This window comes from Haemorhous mexicanus, chromosome 25 (genome assembly GCF_027477595.1).
Source record: "Haemorhous mexicanus isolate bHaeMex1 chromosome 25, bHaeMex1.pri, whole genome shotgun sequence".
NCBI classification, from domain to species: Eukaryota; Metazoa; Chordata; class Aves; order Passeriformes; family Fringillidae; genus Haemorhous; species Haemorhous mexicanus.
This window is the reverse complement of record NC_082365.1, coordinates 1,271,854-1,290,533: the sequence shown is the minus strand read 5'-3', so window position 1 is coordinate 1,290,533 and position 18,680 is coordinate 1,271,854. Positions and strand designations below refer to the sequence as shown.

General features: G+C 44.0%; 1 protein-coding gene across 1 annotated transcript; it reads right to left on the bottom strand.

The window, feature by feature from the left end:
• Positions 1-33: 33 nt before the first annotated feature.
• Positions 34-18,546, bottom strand: RSBN1 (round spermatid basic protein 1). Its single transcript, XM_059867582.1, has 7 exons — positions 18,180-18,546; positions 13,946-14,616; positions 7,751-7,888; positions 7,196-7,338; positions 6,173-6,340; positions 5,275-5,383; positions 34-4,707 (listed from the first exon to the last, which is right to left on the bottom strand). The coding sequence occupies exons 1-7, from the start codon at positions 18,529-18,531 to the stop codon at positions 4,246-4,248; spliced, it is 2,043 nt and encodes a 680-aa protein (XP_059723565.1). The 5' UTR covers positions 18,532-18,546; the 3' UTR covers positions 34-4,245.
• Between the last annotated feature and the right edge of the window lie 134 nt (positions 18,547-18,680).

Sequence of the window (18,680 nt, the reverse complement as noted above, 5' to 3'; positions counted from 1 at the left end):
TCAAACCGCAGAGGAAAGAAGCGTCCAGGCGGGTAAAGGACAAAATCAGACTTTTGTTTATTAAAAAAATACTTTACAGGAAAAAAATTCTATGCATTCCGCAGGACTATTTTACAAAGAAATAGCTTAACAGTTTGACACTGGTGTACAGTCAGCTACCGGGGGCGCGGGGGGGCGCGGGCCGCCCCCGCACACGCGCGAATGTCAATAAATACACTAAGGCCGCACAAAGCAAACAGTCGTCCAGGCAATTGTACACGTCCTCTGGAGGCAGAGACCTTAGATAAATTAAAACCACAGAAAAAAATAATCGTAGCTGCCAATCAAATCAAATTAAATCACGAAACAGCAATACAGGAGTCGGTATCTTTACATGTTGTACGGAGAAATCAGGAAAAGCGGGTGTTTGGATGCTCGGGGTGCCCTGGCCACTGCTCGGAGCCCACAGGAAGGGACAGAACAGGCTCTGGGGCAGAGGGAACGAGCCCTCGGCTCCTCTCGCAGCCCTCAGGGCTGCCCAGGCTCAGCACACCTCGGGAAGTGCAGCTGCAGAGTTCGGCACTCAGCTCATGCACGCCCGGTGAAGGGCTTGGGAAAAGCTCTGACAATTTGCCTTGACCTGTAACACGCAGGGAACCTGGCAGGGCACAGCAGGACACTGTGAACAGTGTCCCTTAGGATGCCTTGGGGGACACCTCGAGGTGTCTCCCCGCTCCTGGAGCAGGACCTGGAGCTTGCCTAGAGGAGAGAGGAAACCAAATTCACACTGCATTTGCTGGTCCACTTCTAGCACAGCTGAGCCACTTTATCCCTGGGATGTTTTAGTCACCAGCACTTGATTTAAAGTCCAGCCTAAGCCTCAGCTCTGTTTCACAGAGCACTTGGTCAGTGACAGCTGTCCCCAGCACAAAGCTGGAGTGTTTTCTACCTGACACACATCACAGAGCACATCCTCATAAATGGAGCACTGAGGATTTGCAGAACTGACCAGAACATTTGTATTTAGGAACTGTTCTGTATCTGCTTTCCACTGAGAGCAACAGAAAGTTAAGGTGTTGGGATGGACCTTAAAAACCATCCAGTCCCAACTCCCTGCCATGTGCAGGGACACCTCCCACTGGGCCAGGCTGCCCAACCTGGCTTTGAAACTTCCCAGGTCGGGGCATCCACGGCCTCCCTGGGCAGCCAGACCCTCCCTACCCATCACATTTCTTCCTTATCTCTAACCTAAATTCCTCCTCTTTTGATTTGGGCCCATTTCCCTTGTCCTGTCTCTCAGCTCCTGATGAGCAGCCCCTGCAGATCCTGGAAGGGGCTGTGAGGTGTCCACACTGAACAGCCCCAGCTTCCTCAGCCTTAGAACAAGCCATCAAATGTGGCTCAAAAAACCACACCAAATCAAAGGTGTTTAGCTCATTAAGGAAGCCTGCTTTATGGAATCTTGGAGAAATTCAAATAGCAGCTATTTAACGTGAGATATTCAGTAATATTTACTGGATTTGTTCTGCTCAAACACTAAATGGCTTGAACTTGTTACTATCCTCTCTAAACTGCTCTTGCTCCTTAAAAAAAAAATCAGTGTTCTACAGGTCTTGGGCTGGAAAACATTTGCATTTGTCCCATTAAGGCTTTGTTCTGGGCAACTGAAGCAATGGCTGGAGATTGAGCAGCTTCCCAAGCAATCCCTCTCACACTTTACATCCAGAGTTGAGGTGGAATTTGAAAGTCTGCCAGTTTGGTTAAAGCACAGCAAAGCTGAGCATGGATTTAGTAAGAGATTCTCAAACAGCTTGTTCCTCTCTCCCTCAGTCTTCTAAAATAGGATAGCATCAGCAACATTCAGGTCATTGAAAGATACTTTTATTTATGTGCATTTAAATCTGACATTAGGTTTAAGTTAGTAACTGAGCAGAGCACAGAGAGCATGATGCTATTGGTCACGTCCCTCCATGCAAGAGGAAGTAAGAGTATTTTCCAGCTATTTCAGGCTGTTGTCATAGATTTCACTAAAGCTACAGCTTGGAAAGTAGCACAAACCACCCTAGTCTTGCTTCACCCACTTGCAAACATGCTGTTAGAATTTACAGAGGACTTCCAAATGGATTCTCCATTCCATCCCAATTTTCCCAATAAACAGGCTGGGGCACGGGGGCTCTCACCTGTTTGCTCTGCCTCTGCAGGCTGCTGTGGCCCCTGCAGGTGTGACAGTTCCTGAGTGATCAGAGCTGGCTGCCAGGGAAGGGCCACCCCAGGGACAGGGCTGGGAGCAGCACGGGAGAGGCAGAACGGGCACGTGGAAGACTCGCAGACTTGGTCAAAAGGAAAGAACACCCCTGGGGAATCTTTGAATGTGAAGGATGAACTGAAACCACTATTGCCTGTGAGGAATTTTACTTTGCACAACCCTTAAAGCTATGAAATTCCTCTCAACATAAAAAGTGGAAAAAACCCACCAGAGAACTGACGGCTCCTTTCTGAGCCGCGCTGAGTCATCTAGAATTTCTGCTAAGATTAAATTACACCCCTGCATGAATCACATTACTTCTCATCATAAAAGCTTTCCATTCTAACACCTTATTTACACAGATTACTAAACGAGTCACTACCACTTCAATCTGTAAATTAGTTTTAAATTGAAATATTTCCTAGTCCTCATTTTTGTACCGAAGACAATACATACATACACATAAGGAGTAATACAGGTTCTAACTAATCACTGCAGTATCTTCTGAGGATTATTTCTCTATCAGTTTAAAATAGTGACCTCTACACTGAGGTGCTAATATGTATATAAAAGCCTACACAAACAATATTGCACAAAGTAAGATTTATAATAGAGTAACATATTTTAGAGACCCTTATAAAGAGAAGAGTAATAATTGATATTAAAAAGATGCATCCAGAACTAACACAGCATCTTTGCTTTTGTCTAGTCTAACATAGTGTTTCAAATCTTTCCTACCCCAGTGAGGATTAGAACAAATAAAGTTATCTGGAGACAGCTTAAGTTGCACCAAACCCCAACTTGTACTCTAAATGTGGGGAGGGGGGAGGGAAAAGGGACTTTTCCTTTTGATGACTGGAAGGGGCAGTAATAAATGGGGTGAGTGAAAGTCAAATACAGGTTACACGTTAACATCCAGAAATATTGAAAGATTGTTTAAAAACTGCTGATAGCTGACACTCTACACATTGAGCACGTGCTGCTGATTTTTCCACAGTAACTGGGCACCCAGGAGCTACACATGGAAAAAGCAGTCCAATGCCAAAATACTTTTTATTGTGAAATACTAATACAGAACTTACACAGTAAGGCTGTCCTTATTCTAGGAAGTCAGGTATCAGCTCAATGCTTATTATAATAAGTGCATCAGTACAAGGGAAAGTGTGGATCCATTGGACACGTTACGACCCGATCAAAACAAGCTGCCAAGTTGGTTAAGTATTTTAAAGCCTTAAAGTGCTCAAAGATAGCAGTTTCCTCCACAAGACTACCAAGAGGTTCTCTAATTTTGACACTAGCATTTATCACATTCAGGGGAGATGTATTTTGGAAGCAAAAACCCCCACACCAAACAACATAAGCAGTGCTATGAGAAGTGTTAGGTCAGTAAGTCATTGCATTTCAACAGGAATCAGACACTTGCCTCAGTTCTTTTTACAGGTCACCCTTGTAGGAACTGTAAGAAACATCAATTTCTATAGCTTGTATATAAACCAACATGTCAAGAACAGACATACCAAAAATTCCACAAATCATCAAAAGTGCTGTGCTTTCTCTATTTTTTCTTTTTTTTTCATTTTTTTCTTTTTTTTTTTTTTTTTAACTTTTTTAAGCAATTAAAATGAGATGGGAAATCACTTTGCAAGTCTTCTACAAAAGCATCACTTTCTGGTGAAGATTAGAGATAAAGTAAAAGTAGGGAAATAACACTGACCAATGGAGTTCAATCATTTCATATTCCTGGAGGAATTCCAATCTGACTTTGAGAAGATATTCAACATCTCTTTACTTAAACAGAAAGAAGTGGTAGACCACTGTTACAGGTTGTACTAAGGGGTTAAAATACAACTTGAATTTTGCATAATCTGTGTAAAAAAGATATGCTTGACATTTTGGAATGTCACCTTTCTTTATAGAATTATAGGCAAGATTTCTCCAATAAAACATAAGCCAGTTATAAAACTATAACTTCACATCAAAATTTTAAAAAGTTGTTTAAAAAATGCTTGAATATATACATATCACACAGAAGAGCCTGCATGATCCTGTGGATTGTGTTGCTGATCAGACTCTATTTTAAAACCTGGAAGGGGCTGGGCCACCTGATCTGGTTGCACAAGTCCTGATATTGAAGAAACAGAGGAGGAGAGCACCCCTGGGGTAAGCTGAATTTCTATACCTGGTTCTTCAGACTCTATTTTTACACTCACACCTTGGGGTTCACCTTCTGCCTCTGTGTTTCCAGGAACATCACTGTTCAGGCTTGAATTGCTCTCTGCTTTTGGAGAAGTGTCCCCCACGGGGTGATACTGTTTGAGTCTGATGTGCCAGGCTAAGCTGCAGACTGCTGACACTGTTTTGAACTGATGAATGACATTTCTAGGGATGAAGTAGATGTCATTGTCACACAACTGAATCCTAGCATAGCGAATGCCTTCCCGTCTCATTTGGTTTAGTTTGGCTTCGTCCACCCACTGAACACACTGGGAGAAGGAGAGATGGGAAAGTTAGTGATAAACTCTTCAAAAACTCAGCATCTTCCTATTTTCAAGTGAATTCATGTCTAAATCAGAATGTCTCCTTTTCATGGGTAAAACTTCAAATTCAAATGAGAACTGGACTTTAAAAGTACAGTTTCTCTGATGTCTTGAGAGGACATCTTGAGAGGAGAATGAGGAGGTTTCTATAGTTATAGTTAAAAACAACAATGGGCTACATTTCTTGGGCTGACAGGACTGAGCTTAGATGCTTCCATAGCCTAAGACAACATCAGACATCAGAAAAAGCAGGAACAGGCACACATGGCTGAATCAACAGATTGTTTCTATAGCACACCCTGGGACTCACAGCATGATCCCCAGCTTGGGGGAAAGGAAAAGAAAAAGGTCCCTTCCAACTGAATTATTTTATCCTGAAACACAAGGAAATTTACCCAAGAAAGCTGAGAACTGAGGGGATACAAAAGGGCTGACTTTAGGGAGAAGATGGGATCTGTCAGAAACTCCTCCCAAAACACCAGGAATGAGCTGTCACAAGGACAGATTTGATACCTGTGACACTGGAGGTTCATGCAGGTCCAGCTGAAGTCTCTGCACAACATCAGTGAAGTCTTCAGCATGAAAACAAACCACATCTTTGGTTATACGAGGCTGGTCACTCCTAGAAAAAAATGAGAATTCCAGGAATTTTTGAAGTATTTGAGTTACAGAGCATTCTAGCCCTTCCCAGCAGAAAGCTTCATTGAACAATGACCTGCTTGAGTGTTACACTGTGCACAAAATAACTCTGAAGGAGTTTTATTCAACAGTATAGGAAACACTGTCATCTTTTATTCTAATGATAATGCTAATGATGCTATCCAATTTCCAATGTAATTTCTAGCTATTACAATGATGCAAGTCCAGTTTCTCTGCAAGGTCAACAGCAATATCCTGGGTACATGACCTGAGAAAGCACTGCAGCTGTGAAATTAATTACACTGACCTCTTAGATTACAGTTACAAAAGCTAGAATTAATATACCTGCTCAAGAAAAGAATAATCAAGGATGATGGTCCAACTTTAAGGCTTTTGTATATCACTACAATATTCTGCAAGCTGATGCTACAAATTTTTTACTGCTTCAAGATGGAAAAATAGGAGATACACAGCCTGAGGTTTTCAGCTCTGTGCAGCTTTTGAATCATAGAATTAACTAGGTTGGAAAAGACCTTTAAGATCATCTAGTCCAACCCATGACCTAACACCTCCTCATCAACCAAACCACGGCACTGAGTGCCATGTCCAGGCTTTATTTTCAAACACATCCTGTGACTCCACCACCTCCCTGGGCAGACAATTCCAGCCATTGTCCCATGATAGAGTTTAAACCATTTCTGAATAGGTTTGTTTTGCAAAGATATTATTTTTTTTTTAGAACAAAGAATAGCTGCATCCCAGCAGCACTTACCATTCCCCAAACTGCACAGCCTTGAGCACCCCGACAGCAGCTGTGCTCTGCCAGTCAAAGCCCTGCCCCACGTGGTCAGCGTGAGCTCGGGTCCTGTCCTCAAACAGGACCTCGCGGGGCTCGCTGGTCCGAGGTAGGTACTGCAGGTTCTTGATCTCGTTCATGGACCTGCAAAGGCACAAAACCACACACCAAAAATGTCCCTGCTGCTCAAAAAGTAACGTTTGTACTGATTTATTCTTAGAATTCTGGGTGCTGCAGGCTTCAAGGGAATAAAGGGCTTCCCTCTGATTTTTTTCTAGGTGTTGATTTGGTGAAAGATTGAAACAAAACCAGCAAAGTACAATTCAGGTTGTAAGATCAAACTTTACAAAACAAATCAAATCATAAAATTTTTGTGTTCACTTGAGCTGAAAGACTTCCTCCAAGAAGGTACCAGTAAATAAAATAGAGCTATCCTACAGAAACTGAGCTTCAGATATTTGGGAGTACATCCAAAATTTCTTCTTGAAATGACAATTAAAACATGCTTCCAAATCTCCTGAAATTTGTTTTAGAGCACTCTTTCAGAGACAGAAAGCAAGAATGCACAATAATTCCAGGGCAGGCATGTTAGAAGTGCTTTAGCACTGACAGTAGAAGGCAGCACGAACAGAGGAAGGATCTCTGCTGTTTTACAGCATTCACCTGCCCTCACCACCAAATTGGTTCTTGCCACAGAAATAAGATGAATTAAGTCTCCCACAGCATAATAAAAAGAGGTTTTAATCTTAAAGCACCGATCTAGGATACGTGAGAAGGACTAAAAGATACTATCAGAGGTAGTGAAATAAAATAACCATCACGGGTAACATTTGCTTTATCAGCTGAGCCAATTTGAAACAAAGTGAAAGTGAAACTTTAATCTGAATTAGTCCTCTGCAGAGCCAGTTACACATCAAGTACTTTGCTTTTGCTCTCAAATCTGACACAGACTTAACTGCAAAGTTTTACCTCGAGTACAAAAGGAAACCCAAACCTTACCGGCGCCGTTTGAAGGGTGATTTTGGCATATCAGCTGTGGGGATCATCTGCTCTCCTGGCCTCACCCACATGATGGGCCCATCATCACTCTGGGACCTGCACTGCAGTCTGAGACTGGAAAGAGTCCCCCAGGGCAGGGTCATCTAAAAGAAAACAGGAACAAAACAACCCACAAAACACACATAACACAAAACACTGGGTGAGATAGAAAAATTAAATGATGCCTTTGGTAAAACTGGTTCAAATCTGCTGTCAAAAGAATTGCACAGAAGCTAAGTAAGCTTGAGAGGTAAAAGATATTCCAAGCTAATTTTATTAAGCATAATTTTTTGGGAAGTAGAAGTGCATGTAGTGCAAGTATACATAATAAACTTGATTATTTTTAATTAGCCACCTAATTCCATGCCTTACAACTGGACACAGGAAAGAATGAACCTCAGTAGCTCAAGTAAGCACATCAATAAAGAAAATATCTTACAGTTCCTAATTACTTAGAAACCTGACAATTGCTTAAACATCTACAGAGCTCTGAACACACTACAAATTACTGCTTACTCTGAGAAATGGAGATTCTTCCAACATATCTAGGAATTCTGGGAAGTAGTCCCCCACTTCTTCATCCACTGCTCCCACCAGGCTGATCTGGCGCATGGGTCCTGCTCTGTAGGTGCCACAGCAGTACGTCCGATTGACCTGGCCAGACAGGAGACACAACAGCAGCACAGCTTCAGTTCTCTCCCAGGAGCATTAAAGTGACTGATCTCACACAGCTGGGATCAATCTTGGACTCATCTACATCTGTTTCAGCAGATGGGCCTTTGGGAATATGCACAGGGACTGTTTAGAACAGAGCAGAAAGAAAGGACTCCTGTCTGTACTCCTGACAGGAAATCCTTCTGCAGTCTGAGCAACAGCAAGTGAATATTTGACTAATTCAGGAACAATTCAACACTTCCAGGCTGACTTGAGAAAACAACCACACAAGGTTTCATTGGGACTCAGTCTTTCACCAGCAAGCTTCAACTCTCCACTGGTTTGTGCATTTGGACTTTTGCTCCTACATTTCAGACCGGATGCTCCTGGGCTGTGCACATTCCTCATTTCAGTCCTGTCCCTGAGGTCCTTCCCCTGGGCCTGCAGTGAAAAACCTCAAGGTCTTTCATGCAGTGGTTCTGGTGATAGTATACACAGGAAATTGGACAAAAACCAGATGAAATCAGGGGTTTAGCTGGAAAGCTAGTGCTCATGGAGAATTTCAGGATTACCATTTGCAGTAGAACCTGCTGTCAGTGCTGGGGTCAGAAACACTTTAATCTCACAGCTCGTGGACATCCCCTAGAACACAGACTGTCCCACTTTGCTGGGTCATCTGGAAACTTTTCTTGCTAATTTCCTGTTCCCAGAGGAGAGGCAATGGCAAGACTCCAGTGTTCTGCAGCCTCATCCTATGGACTGCAGCTGGAACTTGCCATATGGCCACAGAGGAGGTTCTGTGCAGACACCACAGCTGACTGAGGCTACAGAGCACAAGTTCTACAGAGCACAAGTCTGCTTTGCACAGTCACTTGTGGCTGAGCCCCAGCCTTCCACCACCCTTCAGTGTTCCAGGGGTGAAAAACTCCAGCTGTTCTCCATGGCTGACTGGTGGGACAGCACAGACAATTGCTGGTAAATGTGCAGTTTAGCAGTCATGTTCACCCAGGGTGATGCATTTTAGAACTCACTTATAGATACACAGCAGGAGCAGTTTAGCTTTAAGTTTAGTTTCAGTTTTGCATGTTTAGCCCACAAACCAGATGTCATTAAACTACTCCATGCAGCTGTTAAGGTAAATTAGGAGAGACTAATAAAGGAAGAATAGAGTTACTGCTGCAATTTTATCCTCCAGCAGCAGCCACTGATATTTCACTTCTTAATTATACAAGTTTAGCTCACTCTATTTGCTGAATGCAGTTCAGAGCAGGAGCACTGGAAGACCATAGCAATATTTTTTTCTGTGCACATACAGAAAAACTAAGGACTGAAGTGCTCTGGTCCTTATCCAGTGAAGTTAAATTCCTGGCACTGTTTATGTAAGTGGAGACAGACTCCTTCCAGATGAGTTCTGTGCTACTGAAACCACCTGGTGAGAGTCACCAGTATTTTACAGGTGTTTGTCATGAGTTAAAATGAATTATAATTCCATAGGCAGCTTTTCCTTGTATGTTTTCAAAGGAAATGAAAAATTAGAAGATTTAACTTTGGGGTTTTTTTAATGCATTGGAACAATGGAAAAATAGACAAGAACTCAGGAGCTATAAAGGAAACAGAAGAAATACTTTGGGGAAATACTAGATTTCAATGCTTTGCTAGTTTTTAGCAGAAATTAAAGGAATAGACACACTTGAGAATTAAACCCAGGACATGTTTACACTGACAACATGCACCAGCCCACAGCAATCCCCAGCAGGCTGCATTATTCATCTCGAGCACCTCAATCACAGGGGATGTAGTCTACTAGTTCAATATGCCATAAAAAACTTCTTCACAGCAGCTCTCTCCTTCTCAATTCCTTCTGAGCAGCAAACACTGGTTAGGCCAGTGGTCTCAACAATATGATGCAATAAACATCTAAAAGAACAGGCACCTTGCTGTCCCTTTACAACGGGGTGGTTTAGTGTCCCATGAGTAAGCACCCTGCTTGCTGCACTGCAAGCTGCTTTGGCCTTTCATTCACCAGGTGCTCCAGATTCCCCCTGAGCTCTGCTCACTCCACAGTCACCTGTGTGCCCCCCTCATTGCAGAGAAGAAAGCTGAGGTGATGAAACAGCTGAAGTCACTTCATTAAATCCATTACGACTGCTCACAGTGTTTTTTATTTTTGTTTAAAGTTCAACTCTTGTTTAGGAATTTAGCCGGGGTCACTCCAGTTCACACGGCTGCCAGAATTCAGTAACTTATTACCACAGCACCTCCCTTGCTATAATTTGTTCCCTGTGCTGCTTTAAAAGCAGCAGTGGATCTCAAGCAGTCACTGCCACTGTTTTTACTGTTGCAAAAGGACAATGGGGCCAGTAAGACAGCTCAGGCAGCCTGTGCCCTTTCAAATGCCACCCAGCCATCGCTGCTGTGTGTACCCCCCACTCACAGTGAGTTATGGGCACATTTAAAATTAGCTCCAGTGCTCATGGAGACATTTTCTCCATGAGCTGCACCATGTGCCTATCAGTGTTTCCCACACTTGGGTGAGAACAGAAGCAGACAGAGGCAGTGTTTCCTGTCAGAGGCTCAGAGCTGGTGTTTATTTGCATGTTCCTGAGGCACCCCAGCCTCACCACAGGTTAAGTGAGCAGCACAGGATGAGAAGAGGACACACAGATGAGGCATCAGCTGGAGACAAATGAGGTTAAGTCTCTGAAGTTTCTCTCCAGTTGCAAGAAAAGCATGAATCAGTTGACAGCAACAATATTTCAGCATGCCAAGTCAGCTATAAAACCAGCCACACAAAACATTGGCTACAAGGAAGAAAGCAAGAGCACAAGGCTGGCTCCTGCTGAAGGACAAGGCAGTGACATACAAGCACAGCAAGGGTGACATGCTTGACTAAAATCTGACATAGTGCAGGACCACTGGGCATTGTTTATATGGCTTTAGTGACAAACCAAATGAAGGATGCAGTACAGATGCACAATTTCTCCATTTCATACTTTGGTAGCTACTGCTAAAAAAAAGAAATTGCCCTTCCAGAATCAGAGAAGTTCACAGGGGGCAGACAATCAAACTGTGATGTGCTTCGTGAACCAAAGCTGTCAGGAACAGAGTAACCTGTTCTGAACAGCAGGAGTAAGAAAACTTACTCAGTTCTCACCTGTTGGTTACTTCTCCCACCTTCCCAGAAGGAAGAGCAGCTTATGCAAAACCTATTTCCCCAATTCTCTTTCCTGGCCTCTTCCCAGAACCCCCACACACCCTCTGTGACAGTGTAACTGTTCTTTGGATCAGAGAAAATTCATCAGGCAAGTTGATCAGTTGGGAAAAAAAGCAGAAGTGTTTTTTTTTAAACTCTAAATATATTCCCATTCACTGAATGGAAGCAGTTGTACTGAAACAAGTGATAAGAAAAATAAGAGTTCATTCTAGCTGCACTGCAAAGAGCTTCCAAATTAAAGTGTGCTCTTATGTGAGGAAAGCTTACAAATTACTGCTCAGTGATTTGAGTCTTGAAGGCTCTCAGCCCAAGTGATCAGCTCCACACTAAAGCTGAGCTCCAGCACTGAAGTATTAGAACCAATGAGAGACAAAGCAAGCAAAAAAAAAAAAAAAAAAAAAAAATCCACAGGACACTGAAGCTTAATTACTTCACGATACTGAAACCAAACATTTATGTAAAAAATACACATTGGAGTGCTTTGCTATAAACTCACTGCCCTGAGAACAAAGGAATTCACCTTGCAAGGCAGTTAATTATCACTAGATTTACCAAGTCCTTCAGATTAAAGTCCTTATTTTGAACACTACAATTCAGTTTCTCTAAAAACACAAACCAGCTGAATGTTGTGCAAGAGAAAGGTCACATTAAATTTGCAGTTTACAGAACAAATTTTGATTTCTGAACACTGAATCTTCAGGATTCAAGACTCCCTAAAGCTCCCAAACCCCTTGGCACAGGTCAGTGCAGCAAACAAACTCATACACAGAGAAGGAACCCAGAATGGAGACAACTTAACTTAATCATAAATAATCAGTGTTACAGGATACAAGAGTGCAACATGTTTAACCTGCTAAAGCACAACTATGATGTGCTTCTGCACTGTACAATTCTCACTCAGAAGGGTGAAAATTTAAGCTTGGCCTATCTGTCCAAGCCACCAGAGCTGCCAAGGAACAGGAGCACAGCAGCCAGGCTCACCATCCAGGCCCTCGAGCAGGGCATTGCAGCCTTCTCCATTCCCAGACAAGCCAGCCTGCAAAACCTGGGTGAACCCACCACCAATTTCTATGTTTCTCCAGCTTTCCATCATCTGTATTCCCTGAAGAGCCCTGCTCCAGCAGCCTGTGACAGCTCCCCTGCTCTGTTTGCTCAGGGAGAAGTGCACTAACACACTTCAGCCAGAGAGGATTAACCAGGTCATGCTGGAGCTGGGTTTAGAGAAGTGGTTTAGACCAACTGAACCTTATGTCATGACTCAATCTTAATCAAGTTTAGACAGTACTTAAAATAGAATTAATTGAAGTACCAGCAGACTATAACCCAGCAAAGCCTCTTATTTATTACCATACATTCCTCACGTGTATTTATAGTGCCAGTATTCATGTTCACAGAACATTCACCAAGAAAAAATGCAATTGTTAAACATTCCAGAGGCTCTGTTTAGCCATCTCAGGGGTCATCACATGTACTCAAGCCAGAATGCAATCAGGACACTGGAGAACACACATAAATCACTAATACAGAAAACTTTAAAGCCTGACCTGTGGACACATTTGCCATCTGCAGCACACAGGTGTGTGCTGTGCAGAAGTGCTGTTGCCCACAGCACTGGTTCATATGCTCAGAGATTGTGTTGGGGTGCTCTGCACCCAGACACAGCCCTGTCAACACAAAGAATTACTTACACCAAGAAACAGAAACTGGTTAAAATAAGTGCTGGAGGGGCAAATCACTGCCAAACAAAAAGCCAAGTGCCAGAGTTATTCATTTAATGCTATTTGAAGACTCCACAGTGACCATACAGTAACTTTCTGTGATGCACTAATTGTTTTTCCAATGCAAATCTTGCTTATAAGCATTTAGAAAGCCTGCAGAGATCCAAATAACCCATCCACAAGCACTAACACTCCAAAGTCTGTTGTTAAAGGTTAGTCCTATCATACTGAACTGCAGAGTTTCAGATTTATCCTCCCAACAGGTGAACTAGTAAATGTAATTAATGTCTCAAGTAAAGACCTTAAAGGTAATCAGCAGTTTGGATCCATTCTCAGACTAAAAAGAAAGAAGCTTTATTCCACCAAAAAGAAGAATTTTATCTAAGCTGTAATCTTGTGGTATACTCATAGATACTTCTGAGTTTGAGCACAAGACTAAAATCCAAGAGACTTTCATAGGGGAATACAATAATTAGATCAGTTTTTACTGTTGCATCCATTTAAGTTACATGGAGATACAGTTTCAGAATGTAAACTAGTTTAAGCCTACCATGGAAACTGAGAGAGTAAACAAAATGAAACTCCTTTTCAAAGGCAATTAAAAAGATCCTCTAACCACCTTCAAGTCAGAAAGTTCAAACAGCATGAGGCACTGAGGGAACAAAGATGTTAAAAACCTTGTGAAACAGATTTACTGAAACATAAAAAGTAACATCATTGCAAAAAACCCAAACCTCAAGACCCCAAAACCAAACTCAGCTCTGTTGATTAGAAAAGCAGTGTTAGCATTTGCAGTCTGTGCAATTCTTGACAGACTTGGCCATTGTTTTGAACAATCTCAGTGTTTTCCCAAGTTTAGAAGAAAAAGATGCTCATTGTAGATCTCCCCTCAGGTCACAGGCAGCAGTGTCTGATGTGTGATTCACCAACTAGCAGGGAGCACAGAAAAGCTTTCAGCAGAAGCAGGAATACACAGCACAGTACATTAGTCCTAACATCCCCTTTCTTCATCTGCTTAGAAAATACATTTGTGACTTGCCTATTTTAAATCATGTCTGCTCTGGGTTACTAAGATTAATCAAATCTAGGTATTGTGCAACATCTAGGCATGTGAATAGTTCTTACCTGAGAGTGAAAATTTGAAATTGTTGTCGTTTCAATGTCCTTCTTGCCCAAAATTTCCATTTTCACTGGAGTGTTTGGAAAGTTAAAAGCAAAGTAATCCAGGAAGTCTGGTAAATAGGCAGCTGCTCCGTGCACTATGGCTAAAGCATAGTAGGCTGCATTTTTATCATTTTCACTGAATGACAACGCAAGAAACTCTTCTGCAAATCTCTCCATCTCCACTGGAGACAAAAATGAGAGTTCATCCATGTAGGCATGCAGGACCAGGGCACCTCCATTGGACTGGTGCTCCTCGTGAATGAAGTTACTGAATTTAGTGCCAGTCTTCAGGAAGCTGCTGCGGACAGAGTGCTCCTGGTGTGTGACAAAGGGGGTCTGTACTCCCTGGGGTACCCGGTATTCCTGCATGCCCAAGTTCAGTCTGCACAGCTGCTCATCCTTCAGGTACCTGAAGGATTCCTTGTTCACTTCCAGGTTGTCACACTGTCCTTGAGACAGAGTCTCCTTGTCAATGCGAGTGAGCCCAGCACACACTGTCTGCACCTCTTTGTTGTACATCTTCAGGCGTTTGCCCCTCACATCTTCCCGGTGTTTCTTTTTCTTTTTTTTCTTTATCTTCTTCATAATAAGACTGTCAGCTCGCTGGGTTTTGCCATTTTCATCTGGAGTTTCTGGCAGTGACAATAAAGAGAAGATTAGAGTTCTGCAGTTGCAGCATATTCACCCCAAAAGAATTCAGGCCTCTCACTTGCTGAAGGGATCTATTCCCAGGGAGACTGACCAATTGTAAAACATTGCATTTTTGGTTGTATAATTAAGTCAAAAGTCAGGGTACCTATAATTAGACAAATAAAGCCTTGAATTAAGGAAACCTTCCAAAATTCAAGCTTAATATTTTAGAAATACTTCCATTTTTAACAGATTTATGAGAATACCTTTAAAAGGAGTCTGTGTTTCAGAGCATCTATAATTAAGTACATTAATAACTTCTGACATTTAAGGCAGTGCTGTACAGGGGAAGAGGATAAACAACTATGTGTAACATTTAAACATTAAGACTTTCATTACAGAACACTTGCCTGATTTTGGATACATGATATAGAAGCAACCAGAGTAGCACTGAAGAGCCACAAGCTTTACTTACATTTAGAAGTAAAAACATTTAAGTAAAGCTTAGATTGCTGATCTTTTAAAATTAAAGGACCCAAATCATCACATCAACAGTCTTATAGTTAACAATTCAGTTAATGGAGAGAAAGAAATAAAGAGCCTGTTTCAGTTGTTTGGGGTTTTTTTTTGAGGTTAATCAACCTCTAAAAGGCTGGGAAATAAAATGTAAAGTAGTAGTTCTGTCAGGCAAAATGGAATAGTTTAAGTTGTTCTTCTTTCAAGAATAAAAGTTAATTCAAATAACATTTAGCAAGGGACAAAGGTAATTAGAAAACTTGATGGCCCAGCTGTTACAAACTCAATTGCCAAGACAAGATTTTAACGTGCCTGAATCAAAGGCCCATTTCAACCAACAGTGCCCATAAATCTCCAGGAGCTGTGTTAGCTGGATAGCCGTGGGGATGAGAACAACCTGCTGCTGAAGGCAACACCTGACTGAAGATGCAGTAACTAAAGTTTTACCATTTCCCCTCAGCACTGGGTTTCATCCTAATGAAATTTCCTTTCTCTGGCTGCACATCGGTATTCCCTCTTCATTCTCCTAGAGCACTTAGGTTAAATTAAAAAAACCATGTTACACTGTTTTATGAGAAAGGGTGTAGTGATAAGCACAAGCAACTCCAGGTTCTTCAGTGTAACCAGTGTTTAACTGGATCATTACTGGTTTGGTCTCGTTACTGGAGAGGGCTGACCTTCATAACAGCCTGGAGTAAGGAGCAGAGTTACTCATGGAGCAAAGAAAGAGCTGATTGCTTAATCCTCACTCCATACAATAGTCTTAGGACCTGAAAGACAAGTTTTCAGCGTGCTGCTGCAGCCCTTGCAAACAGCAAAGGCCCTGATCTTTCTATTTCAGAGAAAGCAGGAAAAGCAGGGCGGTATTGCTCGTTCTGGGAAGCCAACTGCAACGGTTCTTGGAATGAGGTTTGCTGCAGGACTCGGATGTGAGGAGTGCAGGGTTTGCTCAGTCCCTGGGCTCTGAGCACAGACACTGCTTTACTCACTGAGGAACGTGCAATTCACACACCAGGTGTTAGTCCTGGAGACCAGACATCCCAAGCTGCAGCTAAACAAGGATTTCATGCCACCACTGTGCCGTTGGGAATACTTCCCTATGCACGTTTCTAAGAACATTTGGTTGTTAAGGTCTCTTACTGTAAGCATTTCTGCTTTCAGGTATAGCTTTAAAACCTCACACATTTTAATCCAGAGTATCTTCCTGTTTGAAGCCATATCCTAATAACAGACAGGGGAATCCTTGCATTTGGGAGCTTCCAGTGAACACTTGTCTGTTTGCAGGATAAAAGCTGCCCTGGCTGCTGCTGGATGCATTGAACACAGCAGAGTCCCACTATTACAGTGAGGAACTGCTGTATTCAGTGAAGCTAAACAGTGACATTATAATAATGCCTGCCAATCCTGAAGGAAATATCATTTTAATTATTCCTTTAAATAAACAGAAGGCCTCCAGCACCTCAAATACAAAGAAGCTGTGGACAGGTCACTAAACTATGGGCTCTGCAGTGAGGCAGAGTGACAGCAGTGCCAATAATTCAGCTACTCTGAAATGAACAGACATCCCACAACAGAACCAGAACCTTTATTATACAGCAAAACCAGTGGGAGTGTTCATTGTCACCTGGGGCCACAGATAAGCGTGGCACAGTCAATGTAATAGGTAATTTAATTAGATTACACATCAAAATAAAAATGGATAGCCAGGAAAAGAAACACAGCCCCATCCCAAAAGGCACTACCCCTACAGCTGAGGACAGGCAGTGAAGAGCTTCAGATGAGCTAACAGCTTTCCTTTCCAAATCTGGAATTTTGATGCTCATTTTCACGTTGTTTATGCCTTCATTAAGAGGCCTAATTTAATTCTGGGTTAGAACTGACACAGTGACACACCAGTCCACAAAGTTACACTGCTCCAAACTTTTGCTTGATAAACACTGATAAAACTTCAGAGGTTTACAATCAGAAGTTTTTTTAGTCTGTATTCAAGCACAGTGGTGTGGAAGCATTAACCAGGGGAGAAAGCCTCTCTTGGTACTAGTTTTGTCTGTCCTTAAAACAGTCTTATCTAGACTTTACTCTACAGACACTTGACTTCTGTAAGCAAGTGCTTCTTTGATTGCTTTGGCACAAAACCTGCCCATACACTTCTCAAGCATAATCCACCACATTATACTTTTAATTACAGCAGCCTTTGCAGTTATTTTTTATCTATGTTGCTCTTTCCAAGAAGCTTTTTACTATAACAAATCTCTGAGCAGAACCAAAACAATCACTCTGTACTGTCAAAAAAAAATAATAAACAAAACCACACACAGCACACACCAAAATCTAGAGCTATTTTGGCCTTTCAGTAAAAGAAAGCACAGAATAATTCGAGCTGGAAGGGACCTCTGGAGATCATCCAGCAAAACCCCCCGGCCAAGGCAGGGTCACCTGGAGCAGGTGACACAGGTTTGGAATACCTCCAGACAGGGAGACTCCAGGATCTCCGTGGGCACCTGTCCCAGTGTTCTGTCACCCTTCACTGAAAGAAATTCTTCCTCATGTTGAGAAGGAACTTCTTGTGTTTTGTTTATGGCTATTCTTCCTTGCCCTGTTGCTGGGCACCCCTGAAAAGAATCTGGCACCATCCTCTGACAACCGCATTGGAAACATTCGTATGGAATCACGAGATCCCTTCTCAGGCCACTTATTAAAACCAACCATTAAAAATTAAAAAAAACCAAACCCAACAAACCAGCAGCTCCTCACACGTTAATGTGAAGAAGCCTTCACTCCCACAGCACTCGCACACAGAACCTGCGATGAGGGCGATTCTGACAGCAGCAGGAGCAACGAGGCCACCCCGCGCTCCGTGCCCGGGGCAGCACCGCCGTGCCCGCTACGACACGGCCGGACCAGGGCCGCCGAGCCCGCTGCGCTGCCGCCGCCCGCTCCCCTCCACAGGTGCGCCCGGGGCTGCGAGCGCGGCGCCGCCGCCCGCCCGGCCGAGCCCGCCGGGGGCACCCGCCGGCCCCGCGACCCCCGCGCTCCCCCCGCCGCTCACCTCGCTGGCTGGGCCGCCCCGCCGCGCCGTCCGCGGGGCTGCCGCGCCTCGCCTTGTGGCCGGCGGGCTCGGCGTGGTGCCGGTGGTGGTGTCGGCGCTCCCCGGGCGGCGGGAGGCTGAGCGGGGAGAACGTGAACAGCCCCGCGGCGGCGGGGAGGGCGGGCGGGGGCAGCGGCTCCGCCGGGCCGGGCCCCGCCAGAAGCGGCTGGCTCGGCCGGGCCCGCTTGGCGGCCGGCGGCTCGCCGGGTGCCGCTCGCCGGCGGCGGGGCCCGCGGGGCCGGGCGGGCCGGTCCGCTGAGGGCGGCGGCGGCTCCTCCGGGGCCCGCGGCACCGCGGCGACCTGCGCGGCCATTTCAGGGGCTCCCTCACACACATTTAAATGGCCCGAGCGCCGGGCGCCGCCGCGCACGCGCCGCCGCGGGGCACCATGGGACGTGTAGTTCGAGGGCGGGGCCTGGGGCGCGTGCGCGCGGCGCGGGTCACGTGGCGGCGGGAGGAGGG